Source organism: Mytilus edulis, chromosome 14 (genome assembly GCF_963676685.1).
Source record: "Mytilus edulis chromosome 14, xbMytEdul2.2, whole genome shotgun sequence".
Lineage (NCBI taxonomy): Eukaryota > Metazoa > Mollusca > Bivalvia > Mytilida > Mytilidae > Mytilus > Mytilus edulis.
Genome location: NC_092357.1, coordinates 54,292,171 through 54,317,826, shown reverse-complemented (window position 1 = coordinate 54,317,826; position 25,656 = coordinate 54,292,171). Strand labels below are relative to the sequence as shown.

Below are 25,656 nucleotides of genomic sequence, written 5' to 3'. Positions count from 1 at the left end.
TGAAAAATACACTGGCTATTAACCAATCAAAACCCCGGAATCTTACATAAGGTGTAATTATAAGTAATATACAACCTCCGTTACGGCCTCACATTTTGATAAATGAAATGAACTACAGTTGTACTTGTAAAGGCGCATTAATTTTACCAATATTACCACAAAGAAGATGCAATTCAGATAAGAAAACATTTTACAATTGTTTGGAATGAGATGTCGCTTTTATGTATCAACTGCTATACATCTCAATATAATGAAGTATATGTATATAACCATATCAAACGAAACGAACTTATGTCAGATTTGATAAATTGAGTTTGGACAGTTCGTTTCCTGAGCCTTGTTGTGCAAATAATAAGATAAAACCCATTGAAGTGGTTATTATTCAGTTTATTCATTTGTTTTCACAGCGAAACAAATAAGATACCATTCCGCAACAACAAATCCTTACCATATATCATCAGAGGGATTTATTTTATTTATTTGTGTTAATGTGATTGCATCATGAGGTCATAAATCAAGTCATTAATCTTCAGATTATACAGCGGTAATGGACCATTTCCATCTCGGCAAAACAATATCCGATATTCCTTCATTCCGTTCACATATTTTTTTGTGTGTTGAAAACATGATTTTTGTTATGAAAACTGTATACCGAAGCCGTTGAATAAGCTTCATAGTTTACCGCTGTCAAGTTATTTGATAGGACTATCATTCTTTTAAATTCAAACAATATCTAATATTCCTCGATTCCGTTCAGATATTTTTTGTGTTGTAAGCATGACTTTTGTTATGAAAACTGCATACCGAAGCCGTTGAACAAGCCTTATAGTTTACCGGTATCTAGTTATTTAATAGGACTATCATTCGTTTTTATTATATAACTAACAAGTCGTTTCGCTTCATTTGCCATTTAATGAATAACCATTACTGTTGTCAAATTCTGATGCAAACTTTAAATATTTCAGATCTTTAATCACAGACCAAACTTCGGTTGAGAAACAAGAGTAGATTCGGAAATGACTGACATTATGAATACAACTGTAACCAGTTATGTCTACCCAAGTAAAAAGACGGATGGATTGTTATTCCATAGAAACCACGTCCTCCTAGACAACAATATGACAAATATTCATGCTTTTACTAATTTAAGCCAAAATAATACAAGTATAAAGCCATTGAGCAGAAACGAGGAACTTGCTAAAATAGAGATTTCAACGTTGGCAGTTCTGTTATATTTTTCCTTATTTGGAAACACAGTCGTACTTTTCGTATTAAAGTTTAAATGCAGTACTTTAACAAGAATGCAATGGTTTATTTTTCATTTGTGTATAGCTGACCTTTCGATGGGATTCTTTAATCTATTACCACAAATGGCATGGGACATAACCTATCGTTTTCAAGGAAACGATTTCCTATGTAAATTTGTTAAATATTTTCAAGTCGTTGCCATGTATGCCTCTTCGTATGTTTTAGTAACGACAGCCATTGATAGATATGTTTCTATTTGCTACCCGATCACAAGCCAAACTTGGACAAATAAACGTATTCATTGTATGATATCACTGGCCTGGATTATGTCTCTGTTATGTGCCGTCCCGCAGTTGGTTTTATTTTCGTATCAGGAAACTGATCCCGGAAGTGACGTGTACGACTGCTGGGAAAACCTTAGTACCGGTCCAATATGGAAGCTGCAGATTTATGTCACGTGGATATTTGTGTCTATTTACTTTGTTCCTTTCTGTATATTAACAGCTGTTTATTCAAGAATATGTTACGTTGTGTGGATCAGTGTAGGATCTAGCTCGAACCTTCCCGAAACAAAACGATATCCCAGAAAAATATCATTCAATAAAACATACTCTATTCGTGATTCGAACACTGAAAATGCTATCAATAAACCACGAGTCCATCGAAAAGCAGTTTCTAATTCCAAGCTTAAGACCATCAAACTGACACTTGCTGTTATACTCTGTTACCTGTTGTGCTGGGGACCTTTCTTTGTTGCACAAATGTGGTCTGCTTATGATTTCAACGCACCATTCACTCGTAAGTTAATTATCATATAGATACTCGTTTTACCTTTCAGTGGGCATGCGTAAGATTTGATTCAAACGGAGAGTTTTTCCCTACATTTCCTACGATAAATCAGTATTACGATTGGATATATTAACTTAAGAGGTTTTATGCATATCAGCCCAGCCTTCTTCTCTTTTGATGCACAACGAAAAAATGAATATCATTTCACGTAATCGTTTGAGTTCACATCGCAGTGTATTTTGAAAGGAATCATGAACATTTTTGAAATAAAGTTTTTGGTCTTGTAAGAAATGATAAAATTGCAAAAGACAGACGAAAAGCAATCTGTCCCGCAATCAAAATGCAGAATATAATTGTGTAAAAGTTCGAAAATAATAAAGAATTTAATTCTTCAATAAAACCAAATGTCTCATACTGTCCATGTTACCCGTGACATAAGTTGAAACACTGCATAGCATAATAACAAAAAGCTTGAATTTCGTGGTTGTAGCATTAAGATATTATTGTAATGATAGAATGCTTCTTTTTGTAATGTCTTTGGGTTCTGAAAACGTCGAACATGCGGGTATTTTTTTAGTATGAACTGCTTCACAAAATATAAATGTGTTTACACCCTATAATTTACTCAAGGAAGTATTTAATTCTTAAATAAGAAAGATAATAAGAATATTGATATTATCTAATGAAAAAAACAAACCACGTCCTTAGGGCTAAAACACAGAGTATGATCTACAACAAGCTAATAAGTCCAATACCATTGGATTTAAAAGACGCAACAAATATTTATAGCATAGATTACTTTTCGCTAAATCTATTTAATACACCTTAGAAATTGGAAAAGGCTTGAAGGAATATATTTTGACACATAAAACAGCAGTAATTGAGAAGTTGATCATATTTTTGTTATCAATAATACATTTTGTCACTTTATAAAATTATTTAACTAAAGTAGTGGATCATTAAAAATTATTTAAAGCTATGCTGTAATACGCTATTATAGAGTGTCCTTGTCATAGTTCTCTCGTTTAAGAAAAAAATTACTTGATATAATTTGTCCCAAAAGCAAATGATCTGTTTTATTTTCGTTTATGTATCTAAAGAAATTCATTACGAAATAACTGGGTTATTTGTTCATATCATTTACATTAATGTTATGATTAAACAAGGCATCTTTTGTTAAGCGATAAGACTGCTTACCATATGCAGACGTTTTTGAATTGATTGTATTAAGCTGTTTAGTTCATTTATATGTTTTTGAGTTTAGTGTGACGTCCATTTTCACTGAACTAGAACACAACTGTATTTAGGGTCCACCTCCGGGTGGGGGATTTTCTCACTGCGTTGAAGACCCATTGTTGTCGGCTCTTTGGTCGGGTTGTTGTCTCTTTGACATATTCCCATTTCCATTTTCAATTCTATTGTCTTTCTTCAAAACGCAAGATGGACTTTAAAGCGCTGGAGGAACAGTGTAAATACTATAATGAAATATTCTTTTAAAAGCGGTTTGATCAGACGCTGAAATGCGTGGATTCTTTTTGGAGGTGTCCAAACAATTAAAGAATGTCATTTTCAATCTGAGTTGCTAGTACAAAATGATGTTCTGCAAACAACCATACCTTTATTTCTTCTTATATATATTCAAGAAAATAAAAAATTATGGAAATTCTTGATTAGAAATGTACAGAGATTGCGCAATCAGTCATATATTGTATGTAGTATTATAAAGTTATTGTATTGCTTAATTAATCTTTAGTCTTATTGCGAAACTAATAAGTTCTTTGGACATTGTTAATTAACTTGTTGCAATATATTCATTTAGGAACTAAAAGCTCTGACCTGTACAAGAACTCTCGACCAGAAATGTTATAATGTCTTCAGACTTTGGACACTAATAAAATGTCAAGTTGAGATGTTTGCTCTAATGACAACCTCGGACAATGGCCTTTCTAGAAACAAAAACAATATCTGATGAACGACAAATTAACCTTATCATTACTTATTTCAGAATTTGATTACATAAATTCAATAACATTTACGAGTACAAGAAAGTTAGGAGGCATTTAATGAAAATGTCGTTTTAGGTATAAAATGTATGTGGCTTCATCAAATATATCAAATGTCCGCGGTAAGAGGGAAAACAAATGATTTTAGTTGTTATTGGTATTTGACTGTCTTTCAGTGAATACGAAAAAACATTAATTCGCGTTTTTTGTGTCTTTATTTTAAGGCAGTTGCTATTTGTCCGGCTAGCCGGACGAATAGTGCCAGCACTATTTGTCCGGTCAATACAATGCGCATGTCACTATTTGTGTCTGCGTGTAATATTATCTCCAACAGCACCAGGGGGCAGCAAATATCTGTAATCTTTATTATTAGGGTCTAATCTTGTTACTGGTAATTGAAATTGTTGTTTTCTTTATACTAATACAAGTCCAATGTGGATATCGAATGATTAGGGAAACATCATATTTATTCCATATGTATTACTTCATTTATGGTTACATTGTAAGAAGAGAGAAGAAATTACTTGTATAACAAACTCGGTTCGTGTTTTACTCGTGCATTTTAATTTAACGTAAAGGATTTTTTCTAGCTGAAAAAGGTACAAAATTACTATGTCTGTAGCTGACAAAGAGAATTATAGACCCCTTCACATAAAGCTGTCCAAAGTGGGAGGTGGGAGATTTTCCTATAATGCCCCCCCCCCCCCCTTTACAAAAAGTAAACAACACTGTCAAAATCTTATTAAGAAATTCAAGGTGGGATTTTTTATTATTATAATTGAGGGGATAAGGGTGAAACGGTGTGCTCCTTTTTCCTCTTTTCTTTTTTTTCAAATCCCACCTTTGTTGTCCTCTATATTTCATTACCCCACTTTTTATAATCCTTTATCCAATATCCCCACTTCTATAACCTCACCCCCTTTTATATCCCATTTCGAGGAAGTTTCTTTTTCGGAATATAATTAAATTTTATTAAGTTAAATATGACATTGTAAATGCCTATCTCATCTACTCTTGCTTTGAAAGTCTTTCCCACCATTTATACAGCTGTAGCGAGTTGAATAATTTTGTAAAACTATAGTTCTCCGATCAGTTATGTTTTATTTACCATTTTCCTTGTGATTTCAATTATTTTTTAGTCCCTTTTATAAGATTATATCATTCTTTGAAGTTCATGCTATCGTTTTCCATTGTTAACATTCCGGAAACTGCAAAATTTATCATAAATATTGATATCGTTGTTTTCAGCCATGATCTTAAAATTGAAAATCAGTGATCGGATCACACGCGCCCCCTGGTGCTACTGAAGATAATATTACTCGTTCTTTCGAACGCTCATAATATAACATGCGCATTACAATGGCCGGACAAATAGCTCTGGCACTATTCGTCCGGCTAGCCGGACAAATAGCCACTCCGTTATTTTAATGTGTTTACATACCCATCTGTTAATTAAATCCATTTTGTTCTTGAATTGTACTGTTAATTAAATCCATTTTGTTCTTGAATTGTTCTGTTGGTCCACTATCCCAGGTTAATGATGGATTATGCATTTACAATTATGTTTACCCCGGCATAATGTGTATGTGCCTGATTGTAATACAGTTGTGTTCATTGGTTCATTGCTGTCTGTTATGTTTGATTTTCTTTGAGTTTTTCTCTCCTCCGAATTGCTTTACTTATTGTCATGTCTGAACCTTTTGTGGGTAATGTTTAAATTGACTTTTGCACTTAGTTGCAGGCCGTACGATGACCTGTTACAATGACGTTATTTGGGTGACACGTTTTTAATCAGACCATATATCATAATTGTCTTAATTATAAAAATTGAGAATGGAAATGGAGACAAAAAACCCGACCAAAGAGCAAAAGCAGTCGAAGGCCACCAATGGATCTTCAATACAGCGAGAAAATCCCGCACCCGGAGGCGTGCTTCAGCTGGCCCCGAAACAAAAAAAAACAGTACTAGTTGAGTGATGATGGACGAAATAATTAACTCCTAACTAAAAGAAACTAAAATTTAAAGTCATACAATACTTATAAAGGCCAACGACTGCTGACTTGGGACAGGCGCAAAAATGCGGCGGAGTCATCTTATACTAAAACATATTGCAGTTAACGAAAATACAAAACATGATACATTAAAATGATAAGCGAAATTACACGAGACATATTTAGATTAATAGATTTCAATTTTATTAATAAAGATACAAATGTTATCACTTTCCATCCTATATCATTTGCAATAGAAACACATTTCACATGATTATATGAATAAAAACTGAGTCCATTGTATTGGGTTTACAGAAAACGAAATCAAAGGAAAGTAAAAGTAAAACGATGTATAATACATATATAATAATGCTTACTAAAGAACTGATTTTAGTTTGGAACAGTATATAACTCGAACAATATGATTTGCAACAGAACATATCTCGAACAATATACTCTATTGTACTGAACTGTCAATTCTTTCCTTTTGAATATCAAGAAACCTTAAAACTTTTGAAAATCCGTATGAAAACAAAAACAAAAACTGACCGTTTTATCTTGGTAAGAAAGAACATATTATCTGGCAATTCAATGTCAACATGAATTGTACTTAAAGATCAAAACAATAGGGAAAAGTACAAAACGAGTAAAAACAATCCTATTGGTTGGCCATTTTTTTTACATCTGCAGCACCATGTTATTTGACTAATAATACTTCAGACAAAAATAAACATACTGAAGAAGGCTAAAAGTGCAATGTTATTTGTAAGACTTTACAAATTTATCTGATTTTGATACTTGTGGTTATGTCAATAGTACTTATTTATAATGATTTTTATTGTGGCAAGGAGAGTATTCACAAATATCGGTTGGGATTGTCGGACAATATACAAAATGAGTGCAACAGTAGTTTACCGATGTTCAATTATAATAACTAAATTCAGAAGATTGAAATCGAGAATAACAAAAATCAGTATTTAAAAAAAAAGTGAAAGCGGGCAAGTCAACAGCGTTAGCGTCTTATTCTATGCATGCATCATTCGACATGCCAAACATGAGGTTCAAATAAAGACAGAATAAAGGTATTGAGTACTATAAACCTGGTAAAATGAATGGGATGATTTTATGAATTACCGAAGTGATTGATATAATGTAAGGATGACAAAATATGTTTTTTTTCGCATATTTCATCGTAATATTATATGTAAACAATTGTACTATATCACTTATAATTATTGCATCAAATTGTTTAAGAATGTATCGAGAAACATACACAATTCCTTATATATTCTCATTTTCCACTACCAATATTGGGGTCCATGTAATAATAAAAAGAGCTGATTCAAGAATTGAAACATCGAAAGATAGTCAACTCGTGAACTTACATTACTGATACTTTAAGCTACGCTATCATCATGTAAACTTTACGGACGCAATTAAGAGTTGGTTGACCGTTATAGAATATCTGTTTCAATTGTCGTGATTACAATCCCGTCCTAGTTTCCTCAAATCTGACCTACCGAATTTAGCTTAACATCGGTTTGTGCTTACACGAGCAACACGACGGGTACCACATGTAGAACAGGATCTGCTTACCCTTTCGGAGGACTGATATCACCTCCGTTTGTTGGTAATGTTTTTTTGTATCTATCTTTGATTTGTCAGGGCGTTGCTATTTTATTTTGAACCATTGAGTTTGAATGTCACTTTGGTATGTTTTGCCTATGTTGAATTGAATATTTTTCCATATTTGAATTCTGAGATTCGATTTGTTTGTACTCTTTGATTTGTTAAACATTCGGTCGATTGAAGGACTAAAACACGTTTGTCAATTTATCTTCGGGGTGAATAAGGCCTCCTTGCTTCTACAGTTGATCAAAATGAGCAACGGTGTCTAATCATATTGTTATACCATGTATACCTAATTAATTAGAAGCAAGGTCTTTCTGTCAGACAATCATACTGCATCATTTGTGATGCTATATATATAACACATTTAAAGGTTTCTCAATATTATAGTATTGGCCATCCTGATTCGCCAAATATAGCTAAAATAATTGAACGCATGACAAAAGTCTAAATTGTAAATAATCACTGTCATATAACATCAAAATCTAAATAATTCGCTTATTCTATTGCGTTGATCTACTATGATAATATTTACGAGAATATGAGAATCGACATAGCGTTCTAAAGTGAAGAAGTCCCGAATTAAAAACGTGAATATCAAATAAATATAAGCGGAATTTATGTGGAGGCGAATTTACATTTATTATGAATGTCAACACCCTCTTTCCGATTAAAAAAAACTTAGAGGTACGATTTAATACAACCACATGGAACTGTATATCATTTAAATCATTTCTCTACTTTTGTTATTTTTACCTATCATGTCTGTTTGATTTGTTCACACACTTGTCAATATAATAGAATTTCATGCGACTATCATACACATGAGAGAGTGAGCTAGCTATAAAACTAGGGTTGTTTACCATATTTTTTACATTAGGAAATGCCGGTACCAATTCAGGAATACGACAGTTGTTTTCCATTCGTTGATGGGTTTGAGCTTTTGAGTTTGCCATTTGATAAGGGACCTTCCTTGGGGTTCGGTATTTCAATAATGTTGTTTTCCTTACTGCCCGCGTCACACTGTCCCGATTTTTACGCCGATGGCAACACGATTATGGAAATTTTCAAAATCGGGTCTGATCGTATCCAGATCGGGCTATTCTTAGTGCCATCTTAAACCACCGTAGAACCATAGGCCACCTTTTCTAGCCTTCGGGAAGGATTTTAAATTTTTTAACATGTTAAAAAATCCCCGAAGGTGCGTCCCAAGTTGAGGGTTCGTATTGAGTTCGTATCACCATCCTCACCATCGTATTGTCACCGGGAATGCATCTTTGAACATCGTATTGCATTCGTGTTTCCATCGTTTCCATCGGGCAGTTTTGACATTACGATGTCTACACGAATGAATCACGAAGCTACCCGAAGGTCTTACGATGGCAACACGACTTCGTGAAGATCTCGTAATCCCGTCGTGTTGCCATCTAATTAGAGTACGAAGCGTCAAGATGTAACTACGAAGCCAATAAATCCAGCTAAATGTAAGTTAATTTTCACGCTAAAATACATTTAAAGTGCCTTGCGCGATATGCACTGGTCAGTCTAATACGACAGTTAAGAAAGACGTTACAAAGCATGGAGCTCATATCATATGATTCTATGAGAACAAGAAGGGCGACAGCGTTGTTTCTATTAATTCAAATGGAACAAGAAGAGCAGCTATTACAGGCTCAGGATTTACTTTTACAAGTAAAATACTATTTTTTGTCAATTTTTCATATCAAGTAAGATAATGAAAATCATAAACGCGCCTCGTACACCAACACTGCAGGTACACGTATATAGGGAAACCAACGTTTTCTTCATTATTCTGATTTTTTATGTATCGTCTGAGTTGTTGTCACACGAATGTTTACTCCATAACCATTTTGTTTTCTATATGTCATATATTTCCGCAAGTGTTGCTTTCCCCACATCCTTCCTTTTGTCTATATTATTATGATATTCTCCTGGAAAGATCTCTTTTTGAAAAACAGGGATAAACGAACCCATTACCTTACCTTTATGATAGATCAGTAAACATGGGCATAATTATGGGTGATTAATCAGACTAGTCCACACATTTTTCAGTTCAAACAAAGCAATGCCTAGCGTGGCATCCCTCGCATGTAACATATTGGGGACAAATATGGACACTATATTTGTATATGACACATGCAGAAAATGGTAAATTGAATATGCATATTTGATACATAAACCATTTTTTTTTAGAAACCAACCAAAACATTCAGTAACCGGAAATACCTTTAATATTGTCTTTAGAACCAGCAGGTAAAAAAATGAGCAACCAATTTTCTGTGTATTATGCTATTTCAAGGAGAAAAAAACAAGTCCATCTGCATGACCTTGACCTTGACGTAAAAAAATGTCAGATCATTACAAGGAGGAACAATAAACCAAATGTGGTTAAATCTTTTGAAGCATATTGGTTTTAGAGTGTCCACAAGGGTGATATTGCCTTGTATTACAACTGCCACTGTGACCTTGACCTTTGAACTTTAAAGTCAATAGCGCTTAAAATATTCTTAACGAGTAACACCATGCCAAGTTTTGAGCATTTTGGTTCTAGAGTGTCAATAACAATTTTATCTACACGCACCTTACATGTAGTAGGCGAGGGGATAATAAACTAAGTTGTATAAGAATAAGACACAAAGATCGATTTCCCGCCATGCATGGCAGACTTTTACAGAAATACCCCTCCCTCTTCCTCTTCCTCTCCCTCTCCCTGATTTTAGTGGCATTATATGCAGAGACTCAGAGTCAAGTTTTACCTTTCAAGCCCACGGTCTTCCGTCTTATGATTAAACCAGAAATTAAATGTACAATATAATATACAGTCAGGGGCATTACTTAAACAAGTAACATTTAAAATTACCTATACAAGTAATGTTGAAAACGAGGCTATTTTAAATATTACTTATATAAGTAATATTTATAACTTTTCTAAATATTATGTTTATAGGTGTCCTATACAGATTTTACTAGCTTTAACAAATTTTCGCAGTCATCTGGTTATTTTTCCCATGAAATATGAAATCTAATCTTTCTGAAACACTAATTGCCTTTCTGACGCACTTATCTTTCATATCGACGCTTTTTGGTCAAAGATTGGTATCTTGAGACTATTAAAATATCATTCTCCTCAACAATCTTGAAGGTAGACAGATATAAATAGATAGAAACTTGTGAATTAATTAAGACTTGAAGTTATTTATAATTTGAAACCCAAAACAATTACATATGTTCCTTAAATAAGTGTCATTACTGATTCTTTCAAAGATATAAAATAACTTATTCAAGTAATATCTTTGTCATTATTCTTAAAGACACCCTTAATCTCTATACTCCTCTTAAATCTAATAAATTCTTCATTTTATGATATAAAATGCTTTAAAAATTCTTGAAAACTACATTTAGTCCATGCTTCTATTGAAATTTAAAATAACTCTATTGAGTTATTTTATAATTTTTTAAAACAAAAATTACCTAATATATAAGTAACTAAAAAATATTACTTGTTTAAGTAATGACCCTGACTGATATATATTCAATATTGATCAAACAATTTAAAACGCGTGATGCCTTCGGCATATAATTTAAATGCATCGTAAGCTGTACACGACATCTTTTAGACATCGTATGGCAATCGCGCTATCATCGTAATCCATCGTGTAGCCTTCGTGATCCATCGTGTAGGCTTCGGCTGAGATATGAAGCTTAAATACCCGTCTTCGGTTAATCTTCGTATGTCCATCTTTTGCTATCGTATATAATTTCGGCACCATCGTATATACCTCGTTATTCATCGTACTTGCTACGGTCACTTTTTGGTATTTTAACGAGATCGGGACCAACTTCGTACGAACTTACAATTTTCGCATTCGGGTGTCCATCGTATATAAAAATCGGGACAGTGTGACGCACATTGATTGCACATCTTAAGTGTTCGAAGACACCACTACAAAAATTAGTTCAAACACAGCTTGATTTAGCTGTTATATCCTAAAAAGTATTCAATAACGTACATCAAATCTTAAGTGAATAAAATAGCTCATCATATAAATACCTACCATTCATATTACTTATATAGAATGTTATACATCAAAGCTAAATGTATCAGTGAGCATCAAGGAAAGCGTAAAATTTCTTCACGCAGGAATCTGTTTCAAGATGCAACGAGTGTGAATTCAATTACAGACACAATAGATCATTAAGTGTTGATGACATTTTTTAACAGGACTTATGTCTCTGTCCTTTTATTTAAGTTTAATGAACTCAGCCTTATGAGTTAACTTAGCTTTTTGAGTGAATTGAACGAGTTTACACACTAATAAATCTTTATAAAAATATTATCTTAATTAAATTTAAACGTTTGTTTTTGTCGGTTTATATGGACTTCCCCTTTTTGAATTTGCCTCGGAGTTCAGATTTTTGCTCTTAATATCAATATAATTTGATAATGACTTCATGCTAAAAACCGACACGAAGAACTAAAGCAGTGCTGCAAAAATGAATGTCACAGTAATCGAAATATGGTGATCATCAAATTATAACCATTACAATCCGCGATATCGGCTGCAGAAGTTCAGACTGAAGTGATTTTAATTCAATAAGTAACAGCTGAACGAAGAAAAAAACCCAACACGTCAATCTTATGCAATTTCAATAACATTTAACACCTTTTCCGTATTATCCAGATCACACATTGACGCCTTCGGCCTTGTTTGCTCTTTTGTCTGGCTATTTTCTCTTTGACACATTCACTGTTTCCATTCAGATTTTGGCTTAGTAAAATATGACAGTGATGATGATGCATTTCCTGGTATTTACTATCGTGTTGCTCAGTCATGAATTTTCTATGTCGTGTTTTGGACACATTTGGCATTTAATTTACTTTGCCATTGTTTTTTGAGTGTTTCCGTGGGATCTTTTGCCTCTTTTCAACCGCCAACTATGTAAAATAAACTGAAAATAACAAAAGTCTGTTAAAAGGAATTATAAGCATTAAAAACGATCACGTTTTTCTGCCTATTATGATATGGTTTATAAAATCTACGCTTACCTAGAGCCAATGTTATAAAGAGTTTTTAAATGCATTGCAGAAGCTGAACAACAAGTTTGGTTTTAATAAATGCTAGCATTACTTGATACGATTTTTTTACTGGTGCTTTGTACATATGTTTTATTGTTGCTTTATACATATGTTTTTTTGTTGCTCTGTAAGTATGTTTATTGTTGCCGTATACATATGTGAATTGTTGCTTTGTACATATTTTTCTTGTTGATTTTAATATATTTGCATTTTTGCTTACATTATACCGCCATTATATATTTAAGTTCATTCCCTTAATATTGTGTACGCTCTGTTGTGTATCTTTTTTGTTATTCCACTGAACGAGAGTGGGAGAACTTAGACATCAAAAATAGTTACACCCGCAAAAGGATAATGAGCCTGCCAGGAATCTGCTAAGTGGTTGTCGAATATAAATTTTATTTTTGCTAGGGAAATAGAAATACACATCTTATATCAATTTAATGTTGGTACCCTAAATAAATCAGTATGAAAATTCATAACTTAGTTAACAAATTCATAAGTTAACAAAAAAAAATGGTGATGATGGCTTATTACTGTTTAATTAAAAATGTGTTTTTAACGTGAACAATTATTTACTTTCCTAATGTAAAAAATGGCAGCATAACACGTTTATTTTTAAATTTTTAGTTTAAATTTTTCGAAAAACTGAGGATTTTCTTATTCCAGGCATAGATTTCCTTAGCCGTATTTGGCACAACTTTTTGGAATTTTGAATCCTCTATGCTCTTCAACTTTGTAATTGTTTGGCTTTATAAATATTTTGATATGAGCGTCACTGATGAGTCTTATGTAGATGAAACGCGCGTCTGGCGTACTAAATTATAATCCTGGTACCTTTGATAACTAATTATACCTCGTATTTTATCTTCTATTCTTGTTATATATGACATATCGGTTAAATAATGAAAAGATACCAAATACATTACTGTCTTTAAACTGTAATTTTCTGTGTCAGTGATTAATTCGATACGGGTTTATTGAAAAACACTATCATGTCATTCTGTAATTAGTGTATACAATGATTTCATTAGTTGACAGCAGTAATAGCTGATCCCTTTCATCAGCCATTCAGATTTTCTTAGATATTTCTTCCGTTTTAGAGACATCACTGTATAATAAGACATTGTTATTTTTCTGGCGGGGAGTGTTGTACGGAATATTATGAATAGGAAAAATGTTTCATTGAAGATCGGTTTGATGTAACATTTTGAATGAATTAATTTTCAAATAATCGTGTTCTTAAGATTAAATCAGGTTGAAATTTTTTTTATTAGTGTATACAATGTTTCCATTAGTTGACACTAGTAATAGCTGATCACTTTCATCAGCCATTTAACTTTTCTCAGATATTTCTTACGCTTCAAAGAGACATTACTGTATAATAAGACATTGTTAGTTTTCCGAAGGGAGTACTGAAATATTATGAATAGGCAAAATGTTTCATTGAAGATCGGTTTGATGTAACATTTTGAATGAATTAATTTTCAAATAATCGTATTCTTAAGATTAAATCAGGTTTACAATTTTTTCTTGTGGATTTTGCTTCATGTAAAAACTATTTTATCACGCACCAGACTCTTTGAAAAGACAAATATAAAAAGACTTAATTGAGGCAAAGAAGGTATATTTGTATAGAAATACAACAGTTAAATACTTTTCTGTCTCTAAACTGTAATTTTCTGTGTTAGTGATTAATTCGATACGGTTTTATTGAAAACACAGTCATATCATTCTCTTATTAGTGTATACAATGTTTCCATTAGTTGACACTAGTAATAGCTGATCCCTTTCATCAACCATTCAGCTTTTTTTTTTTTTATATTTCTTCCGCTTCAAAGACATCACAGTAGAATAACAGTTAGTTTCCAGGCGGGAGTGTTGCACGAAATATTATGAATAAGAAAATGTTTCACTGAAGTAATGATGTAACATTTTTGAATGAATTTATTCTCAAATTATTATATTCTTAAGATTAAATCAGAATGACAAACTATGTTCTTTTCTTGTAGATTTTGCTTAAAAACTCTTTAATCAAGCATAAAACTCGACAAAAAGACAAATTCAAAAAGATGGTGGATATGCCTTAATTGAGGCAAAAAACTGGTATATTGATATAGAAGTTAAACAAAAGTTGAATTCTTTTCTGTCTCTAAACTGTAATTTTCTGTGTCAGTGATTAACTCGATACGGTTTTATTGAAAACACAGTCATGTCATTCTCTTATTATTGTATACAATGATTACATTAGATGACACAAGTAATAACTGATCCCTTTTATCAGCCATTCAGCTTTTCGTACATATTTCTTCCGCTTCAAAGACATCACTGTATAATAAGACATTGCCCCACTTCGACGGGAGTGTTGTATGAAATATAATGAATAGGCAAAATGTTTCCTTTAAGATCGGTTTGATGCTATTTTTTAAATAATTTTATCTTCAAAATATTATATACTTAAGCTTAAATGAGATTAATCAATTATGGTTTTCTTGAGGATGTTTCCTCTTGTGAAAAAACGTATATAATATAAGTCTGCATAGAAAAGCAAAAAGAAATATAAGAGGACAAGTCTTATCTGAGGCAAAGTTGGCATATCTGTATAAAAATCTAAAAGGTAACAAAAATGAGTTCATGTAAATTTTAAAAACTAAGGATAATTGTAGATAAATGTAAATCAACTTGTCCTAATATTTCTGCCGAACGTTGGGCTCAATATTTGTTTCTGTTGACTTGTATATGCAATCAACTCTAGGAGTTTGGAACATTCGTTAACCAATTATTTAATTTTGGTATTTTGTCAGTTTATGGCAGATTATTACATTCAATCAACAATCAGTGTAAGAAGTATACACATAAACATAGCATAATATTTTAGTTTAGAGATATGTTGACTACATAGGCAATAAAATGGATGTTTTTTCATAATGAGAACTATTTTTGATTGATAAGACTTGCTGCAGAGAAAATTATTCTTTACATGTAGAACATCCCCAAAAATAACTATACTAACACAAATGGTGGTGTCTTGGGAACGATATATTCATATGACACTTAATTCGTCGTTTGAGAATATAATGCATTCTGAGTAATATAATTATAGTTTCATGGTGAGAATACTAGTAATATTTATTAATGTCATCCAACTGCTAAATATGTAATGTCGTAGATAATTCCATATAAATAGAACCGTTTATTTAAACAGCTTAAATGTCAACTAAAAATAAACAAGATTCATATTTTTCTTTGCTTTTTCAGCTTAATAATTCTAGTTTATTTAATGAGCGTTTCTTTCTGAAACCAAAGAAGCGCCTTCGAATCGTTAAAACAGATGACTCATTTTTACCTTCATTAAGCATGTGCCTTACTTGTTAATGTTAATGGGTGTGTGGTGAGAACACCTCGCATATGGATTTTTCTGTCCAACATACAGCAGACATTATTAATTCTTCCGCAATGTTATGGTGTGGCATAGTTGAGAAATTGTAATAAAATTAACGGTATCAATTTTCTTGCACTAGATGCGCATTTCGACAATACATGTCTCTTCAGTGATGCTTGTGGCCAAAATATTTGAAATCCAAAGCTTATATAAAAGATGAAGAGCTATAATCCAAAAGGTCCAAAAAATAGCCAAATCCGTGAAAGGAATCAGAGCTTTGCATGAGGGAGATACATTCCTTAATTTATAACAATTTCTATCATTTTGTAACAGCAAATTTTAATAACACCAAAAAAATACGTATTTTCATGCCAGTACCGAAGTACTGGCTACTGGGCTGGTGATACCCTCGGGGACTAATAGTCCACCAACAAAGGCATCGACCCAGTGATAGTAATAAAATTAACGGTATCAATTTTCTTGCACCAGATGCGCATTTCGACAATACATGTCTCTTCAGTGATGTTCGTGGCCGTAACGTTCTTTTTTTGTCACTTAAATTTTTGAAGTTGTCAGCAATATAAATGAGTCCTTTTCAGAAATCCAAACATTATGTCATTTTTCAAATTATATAACGGGATTTCATTTTGCAGTTAATGAGATATTGAAGATCAATCAAAAACATAGAAAAGATGCTGATACATCAATAACACACTTGTTATTGATAACTTGTAATGCAACATTTGATGTGAATAAAATGAAGAAAGTAGATCACGTTTTTTTTCACTTGAAACTAGAAAAATTTATAAATTATGATTTAGTAATATTTTGTTTTCAATACGCACCGCACCTTCTTAAATGAAAAGGAAAAGGGATGAATTTGGAATGAAAGTACATCACACCATAATTGAATTAAAGATATGAATTGATAAAATAAAGTCTTATGGCTGAAGCTCAGAGGTCGCATGTTTCGTCTGATTGAGATATCTAGTACAGTAACGTTTATCCGTACCGATAATCACTATATATTTTGGAAGATACGTATGCATGTATAACCAATACACAATATCTTTAGGTGATAAGTTTTGTAAAACATATCGAGCATAATGCAATTAGAACAGATAAAATGGGATTGAGATTTTGCATGTGGTATCGTTTTAAAGTAAAAAAGTGCCATTCTCAATTTATGCATAGTAAGCATTCCATAAGACAAACTAAACATTTTTTTTCAGGCAAAAAATAATGCTGACAAATAATCATCAATTAATTAAAAACGAACGCAGTCAGTTAAAAGATTAAGCTTCCTTTCAAATAAGTTATTATAAGTAAAAGTTTGTATGGGTTCAGCTACCTATGGAAGCGTATTAGCGCCACACATTTTTTTATTTTATTTTTCTTCCTATGTTTGCGTTATAACGCAAACCTTTGCGAAATAACGCAAACCTTAGCGTTATAACGCAAAACTTTGCGATATAACGCAAACCTTTGCGTTATAACGCAAACATTTGTTTTATCTTATTTCTTATTTAAGATTCAAAGGAAACCGTAGTTATTAATGGAGGAGGTTGTATATATTAAAATGTATCACCTTTGTGGTCATTGCAAAGTAAAATGCTTGAATAATTATATCATATCAATGACTAATTATAAGAAGATGTGGTATGAGTGCCAATAAGAAATCTCTCCATCTAAGTCACTTTTCGTAAAAGTAAACCATCATAGGCCGAATTACGGTCTTCCACACGGAGCATTGGCTCACATTGAACAACAAACTATAAAGGTCCTCAAAAACGATATCCATGTTACTACTAGTATATATATTACAACGAAAATTGAGTAAATTGAGGTTATACCTAAGAAAAAAATCAACCCTTTAGATTCAAACAAGCTACCATTTGGCAATAAATGTATAGAATGAAGATGTTTTATTTATAAAAGTATGTTCTCTCTATTCAAATTCCTACCCAAGCATCTTAAAAATACTTCATTATATTGAAATGAAAATTCAATGACTTTCTATCAAAGAATCTTGATCATATTCTGAGATTTAAAACAAATGTTTCCTTATTAATAATTCATTTTAAAGCAGAAAGATCATTTTGTCTATATGACTTGGAGGTTTCACAATTGTATGACATCATTTTTGATATTTCAATTTAAATATGACTATATACTAAACTATATCTATTTTCTTGTTAAATTATATACTTTTCTGATGCACAAATCAGTCTTAATTTATGTGTAATTGCACTTCAAGTATTCCATTATTCCTATGCATATTTATTATAATGATTTGGCCTTGTATGTCTGTTTCTTTTTTTATCTACTAGTAAATCACATCCGAAATGAATGACAGACGGACATATATACAAAACTTAATGAATAATTGTAATCAAGATATTTGCGTTATAACGCAAACATAGGAAGAAAAATAAAAAAAAATAAAATGTGTGGCGCTTATACACTTCCGTAGCTACCTTTACACCATTAAAAAATATATGTTCTTTATTTGGCCTTTTTAACTTTTTTGGATTCGAGCGTCACTCATAAATCTTTTGTAGACGAAACGCGCGTCTGGCGTATATACTAAATTTAGTCCTGGTATCTATGATGAGTTTATTGTTAACTGGTATTAGAAAAATAAAATTTCATTAATTATATTGGTTGATAAAACTTTATTATATATGAAAAATATAGAGTAATCGTTTACAAAGAAGATGATTATTATCTATTATTTCTAGTTATGACAGAATCTCTCACAATTAATTCAATAAGATGAAAACACCATTAATCAGTGTCATCTAACCGTGGGTTTATCATTTATAAGAATGAAACAAATGGAATATAATCGTATGATATCAATCTTATTGCGGTTTCTGGATTTTTCCTCAGAAGAGTCCAAGATTTATGCTGCCTGATACATAACTTCACTCCGGAGCATTCTACAAAATAGGTTGGTTAAACTACAAGAGGTCAAACAAGACTGATGGAATTTTAAATTGTTTTGCATTAGGCAGTTTCATTGCATGTATTTAGAATTACAGAAAGATATTATCCAATTCACTAAATTATCGAAACATCGTCTTCAAGATTTACTCCAGTTAAACAAAGATGTTACCGACAATTTTAAAATATAAAGTTCATACCACGCACTTCATATTTGTACATGGTCTTGCATATTCTCGAGAGCAATAGTATAATGGTCAAAATATGCGGAAAATAAAAATCAACATTAACCAATGAATTGCATCCTTAGATTAAATAGCCTTATAATGACGAAATGAAATTTACAATCAGAATGAATCATGATAAAAATATGTAGACAACTCTCCAACAGGTACATTATGACGTAGACATAAGCAACTATTAGTCATCGTACGATCTGATGAAAGGAACAAAACCAATATCACACTAACAGCTGAAAAAGGCCACGAACTGATATATTTAAAGCAATTCAAACGATAAATCTAACGACTTGATGCAAGTACAAAACAAAAAATTCAAAACAAAATTGATATACAGCAACAAACTACAATTAATTAATAACAGGCTTCTAACTTTGAACAGACACTTTGAATTGTTTAAACACTAGTAATTGTGGGGCCCTTTATAGCTTGCTGTTAGGTATGAGCCAAGGCTCCGTGTTGAAGTACGTTCTTTGACCTATAATTGTTTACTTTTTACACATCTTGACTTGGTGGAGAGTTGTCTAATTGGCATTAACGCCACATCTTATTTCTACATACAAAATGCAGTGGAGTAGAACATGTGAGCTACTAAACCCTTCCCCATTCTGTGAGAATGGTGTAACAGTGCAACATAAGAACAAAAACTAACAATCAGCTTAAATAGGTTTAAATCATTAGATTGATACTCAGCACAAAGGCAACTAAGAAAAGTCCAAAAACAAAAGCCCATTTTTTAATGTACATATGTGAGAGGACTCAGTTATACTGAAAGCTGGTTGAAGTATTTAAAATATGGCTATTAGGTGGAGTATACTCTCTAGATCTCACCTACTATGAACAGAAAAATCAGATCGTTGTCAGATGAATCGATTGGTCTCAAATAAAAGACGTGAAGTAAACTTCATCGATATATCAACTGATTATTCATTTAACCATGTAAAGCATATGGAAAAAAGATAATTGTACACTAAGTCAGACGTTTAAAAGTAACCTGTTCGTGATACAGTCTTATCTGTATCACAATTATTTGTTGTTATGCGGCTGCTCTGTTCCAGACATTTATCTTTAGCTCATAGTCTGTTAATGTGAAACGGAGATGTGACATATTCTTTAAATGAAGCATTAACTGAACAATATGAAAACCACAAAAACTTGTTTTCAAATACAGAATGAGGATTTGGAACTTTTGACAGGAAATAAATGTCCGTATAAAATACTTGAGAACAATTGATTTTTAAGCTGAAATAACAATAATTTGAAAATTCGTTGTCAGAAATATATATAACCTGGTTGATTTATTTAGCCATTTAGCTGTTATAAAGGCTCCGATAGGTTACTTAATTCTAAGACAATTGATAGTTTGGCGCAGTTTCAATCCTCAGTGAAGAAGGTTTGTTTTTAAACATTTGACAAATACTAATTTTATTTGATTTGTATATTCCTTTTTTAGTTGAATGGACTTTTGTTGTAGTGCTTTAAACAGAAAAATATTATAATTCTAAAAAGTTGTTTTCATCAACTTGGAACTTGAAGACCGCATATATCAATTAAAATGAATTTGCATAAATTGTTAATTTTCCATAAAGTATGGGCATTCCATAAATTTGTTACATGCACTTGATATAGTTGAACGTTAGTTGCTTGCCAACATTTATTGGATTGTCAAGGACATTGCCTCTGAATGAATTTGTTAATATTAAAAACTTAGTACTTATTTCGGAGTTTGCATTGTGTAAATTTCTCCCTATTTATAATTGATTTGCTTGTTCACTTGTCGTTTCTTAAACTAATAAGTACATTTCAAACAAAAGCCATAAATACTTCTTTTATATATGCCAAATGTAATCTAGGAACTAAATCTAAGATCCATAATATCTTTCTTTTCAAAATTACAAAACTCGATTTTTATTTTTCAATGAGATAAATCAAAGCAGGATATGGAAGCTGACACATTCATCTTTAATAGACATAAGTGTTATGTTTTCTGATATTATGACTACAAATATGGTTCATTCTTAAAACTCGAGTAATTAGTATATTTATTTGTGTATGCAACTTTGTCATCACCTATCCAAGATTCTTATCAATGAAACTTAAACATGTTAAACGCATGCTTATTTGGATTAAGATAAAAGAATACGTGATGGTTGTTCTTTAAAAACACCCACACCTTTAAATAATCTATCTATTAAAGAAAAGTAATTATCTTGTTGTTTTCTTTTCATGATTTTGTTGTAGGTCTGCAAAGATTAATTGTAATTCAGGAATTAAATCTAAGATACATTTTGTTTTTTCAAAATTACAAAACTCTATTTTTTATTTTTCAATGAAAGCATGTGCACAACCATCCACTGTGTCGCTTTATGCGTTATATGTTGTCATCTTCATGCAAAGGTAAAAGGTACAGATGTCTTTATAGGGCAGTCTGAGTAAATATTCAAAACTAATCAGCTTTAAAATCAGTTTTAAATCCTTTAGGTTGCACTTTGTTAATACAGCTGTTTCTCAAACCATGCCTCTTTTGAAGCGATATATAATATTTATAGATACTTGGATATGTTGACATACTGGTTCCCAGATGTAATATCTATGTTTTATTTCATAGAAACATAACTTGAGATTGTTACCAGTATAAAAACATATTATTGCTGGGTGAAAATAAATTCTGAAGTAAGCAAAAAATAAAGGTAGGAGTAGTATAGAAATTTAGTACACGTTAAAAACTTGGAAGTTCAGGGCATATTTATGTTGAAAATATACCGCATAGCCCTATATTATCACCTTTGAATAAAATAGTAGTGCATACACACTTTCTATTCTAATTTTTCAAGACACTTCATAGTAGAAGTGTCACAGTTTTAGCCGCAAAGGGAGTTCCTATGGAAAATGACATTGTCTATATTAACAGAAATGCAACCTTTAGTCAGTCAAAATTTACAAACTAGTATTCAAGCTCATCGTATCCGTACTGGGATTAACACTTACTTCTCTGTGCCATATTTTCGACTAGGATCTGCTTACCCTTCCGATGCAAATGAGATACCTCCCGATATATTTTTTATATTTAGGGGGGGGGGGGTGGCTCATTCTTAGTCATGATTTTTTCTATGTATTGTTTTGGTATACTGTTGTCTTCTGTTCATTTATTGATTTTTCTTGTCATGGAATTGCCAGATTTTTTTTCGACCTTTGAGTTTAATTATACTTTGGTACCTTTCGTCCATGAGGGTTTATATTAATTAAAAGTATCATTTATATGCTCTTTCTTGTCAATTTACTGTTTATACAACAATTAATTATCCGAGACACAGACGTTTTTTCTATTTAAGTCATAGATTTCCTTAGTCGTTTTTTATGCATTACTTCAGAATTGATGTGCGTTTGTTGACAGTGCTCTTCGAATTTGATTGCGCGTTTTGATTCAACTAAGGTGCACTATACAAACGAAACATGCTTCTTGCGTACCAAATTTGTAGCGCGAAATCTTGAGTGAGTTTAAATCGCTTGCCTTATTGTACTTACATACCATTCAACACTTTCATGAACACTACAAAAGACATAATCTTAAAGTTATTTGATTTAGTACTAAAGATGTCAAACTAGAAAAGAAAATTAAAGTTTTGTTGTGTTCCTTATCATTAGACATGGACATAATAAGATTACAGAACGATTTGTTATCGCCCTTTATCAATGCAATTATGTGCCTCTTAGATAAAAGAGGGACGAAAGATAACAGAGGGACAGTCAAACTCATAGATTAAAAATAAACTGACAACGCCATGGCTAAAAATGAAAAGACAAACAGGCAAATATAGTACAGAAGACAAAACATAGAAAACTAAAGATTAATCAACACGATACTTAAGAAAAATTAAGGTTTGTTATATTCGTTTTCAATAGACATTAACATTATAAGATTTGTCATCGATCTATATATTTGCAATTATGCGCTTCTTAGATAACCGTAAAAAAACATGTTTAGAAAAAAATACAATAGAAACGTGAATTCCTTCTAATTTATCAAATACCGCACGTAATTGGGAAAATAAATAAGGATTTATACAACATTTTTAAGTTATGTTATTTTCTAAAAAGCTGTTACTGAATAATCTTAAGAGATGTATTTGAAATACATTTGCTGTGCATTGATATGCACCGTAATATATTTGGGAAATTCCATGGGAATTAAAGTGTAATGTTTCCCGTATTAAAAGCCGATGCAATTACTTTTATTTAAAGCACTAAATTCATCATTTTCTTGAAATGACAGTTTCTCATTTCTCAAGATCTTAACTAACACTTCAATTTGATTTAACTTAAATTGATAGGCAAGTTTTAACATTAAACGTGCATTTTCTCACTTTTATATAGAAGTTGAAAGGAGAACCTAACACAATCCCCTACATATACTAAGACGTCAAGAGTTCTGAAGTACTCGAGTGTCACACAATAGTACATAATATCGAATGTCACAATTGTACTCGACTACTCACTTAAAAAAGTAACCTGTGTTTGGTATGTTTGTCCTACATTGTTGTTTCCAATACCGATGAAATCATAAATTGGAATTATTAATGAAATCTCTATATGCATTTAAGTCTGAATATTAAGATAAGACAGACATATAAAACTAGAAAATCTTCCGAAAAATGCCATGACGTTGTCAGTTCATTTCAAATTAATAAATGTCCCTTTGATATCCATCGCCCCTCTTCTCTTATAACATGCTGATACCAAAGCTGACAACTTGAATCTAAAATGTTTAACGAAGTCATGCTCTAAAGAATAAAAAGTAAAATCACAAAAGTATTGAACTCAGAGGAAAATCAAAATCGGAAAGTCAATAATCACATGGCAAAATCAAATAACAAAACACATCAAAAACGAATGGACAAGAACTGTCATATTCCTGACTTGATACAGGCATTTTCAAATGTAGAAAATGGTGGATTAAACCTGGTTTTATAGCGCTAACCCTCTACCTTAGATATCATTCTCATCAAATTCAGTTATATAATGTGTGTTACGTTCATTTAGTTTTTCATTACGACATATTACATACATTGGATTAATTCCACGGTCGATGATTGCAAATACAGTTCTCATTGAATTGAGATTGAGATTTAGACTGTCAAATTAAATTGCCAGTTCATGTCTGCAGATTTGAAATGCAAAACACAAGTAACTCCTAATTATATATGTTTTAGAACTTGTACCCTGGCCATTTCACCAGTCATTTACAACTCCATTTACAGTTGTAAACAGGTTAAGTTCATAGCATTTTAAACTTTAAATGATTAAATTTTGTCTTTTTTTCAGATTCTGCTATGGTGGTAATCTTATTATTGTCAGGATTAAACAGTTGCGTCAATCCGTGGTTATTTTTAGCGTTTAGTGGACGGATGTGTACCAAAGTCAAACTTTCATCTCGCCAGTCAGCTTATACCTTCACAACGGGAACGGAATCGGATGGGCGCTATAGAAGTCCCTCAATAAAAGAAGGCAACTCAGCTGTTGTGAAGTTAAATCCACAAAGAACCGGAAGTAACTTATTGGTGCGAAACTCTAGATTTTAACTCAAATATTTAACATTATCCTCGACTTGCGGTCATAAAAATTTTGAGTACGATTATCACACTCTGATTCGGGTTTAACCAATCAAAACGCTGGATTTGATGTTTCGAGAACACCTTTGTACTCCAAGTACTTAGCTAAGTTTTATGTCAGGACTAATATTTTTTTATGAATAAGTTTATACGATATCAGTGATGAAAAAGAATGAGTACAACAATCTAGCGAAATCAAACGATTGAGGTCATACCATACAATTCTAGCGACTTAAGAAAAACCACTCATGACCGATTTGTATACTTATTTGTATGCAACACAAGATCTAGACCGTAAGAACATATTAATAGGTATCCCTTTCTTCCCAAGTGTTATGTGTCAAGTCGTTAGTGCTATTGTCACATCAGAACATATTTAAAGTTAGTGTATGTTGTGTATTTACTGAAGTAAATGTCGAGTAGATTTTTTATGTAAAATTGAATAATAATTATGAGAAATTATTGCATTGAAATAAACCATAACATTAATTGATATTAAATGTTTACTTATATAAGAAGTAAAATTAACATAGAAAAAAGGTCCAATTAAACCTTGTAAAAAGAACAAAACGTTCCTGAAGAAGTCATAAATGTAAACTGCATTACACATATTATATGTAGGACTCTGAACCTCGATAGTATTTTTGATGGTTTGACGCTGATCTACAATGGTGGTATTGTGACGGTATCTTGTTGATAGTTAAGCACAAGAGTGATGGTG

General features: G+C 31.9%; 1 protein-coding gene across 1 annotated transcript; it reads left to right on the top strand.

Moving 5' to 3' along the window:
• The first annotated feature begins 979 nt into the window (after positions 1-979).
• Positions 980-25,349, top strand: LOC139503131 (cephalotocin receptor 1-like). The gene is made up of 2 exons (XM_071292858.1): positions 980-2,046; positions 24,649-25,349. The coding sequence occupies exons 1-2, from the start codon at positions 1,017-1,019 to the stop codon at positions 24,903-24,905; spliced, it is 1,287 nt and encodes a 428-aa protein (XP_071148959.1). The 5' UTR covers positions 980-1,016; the 3' UTR covers positions 24,906-25,349.
• The last annotated feature ends 307 nt before the right edge of the window (positions 25,350-25,656 follow it).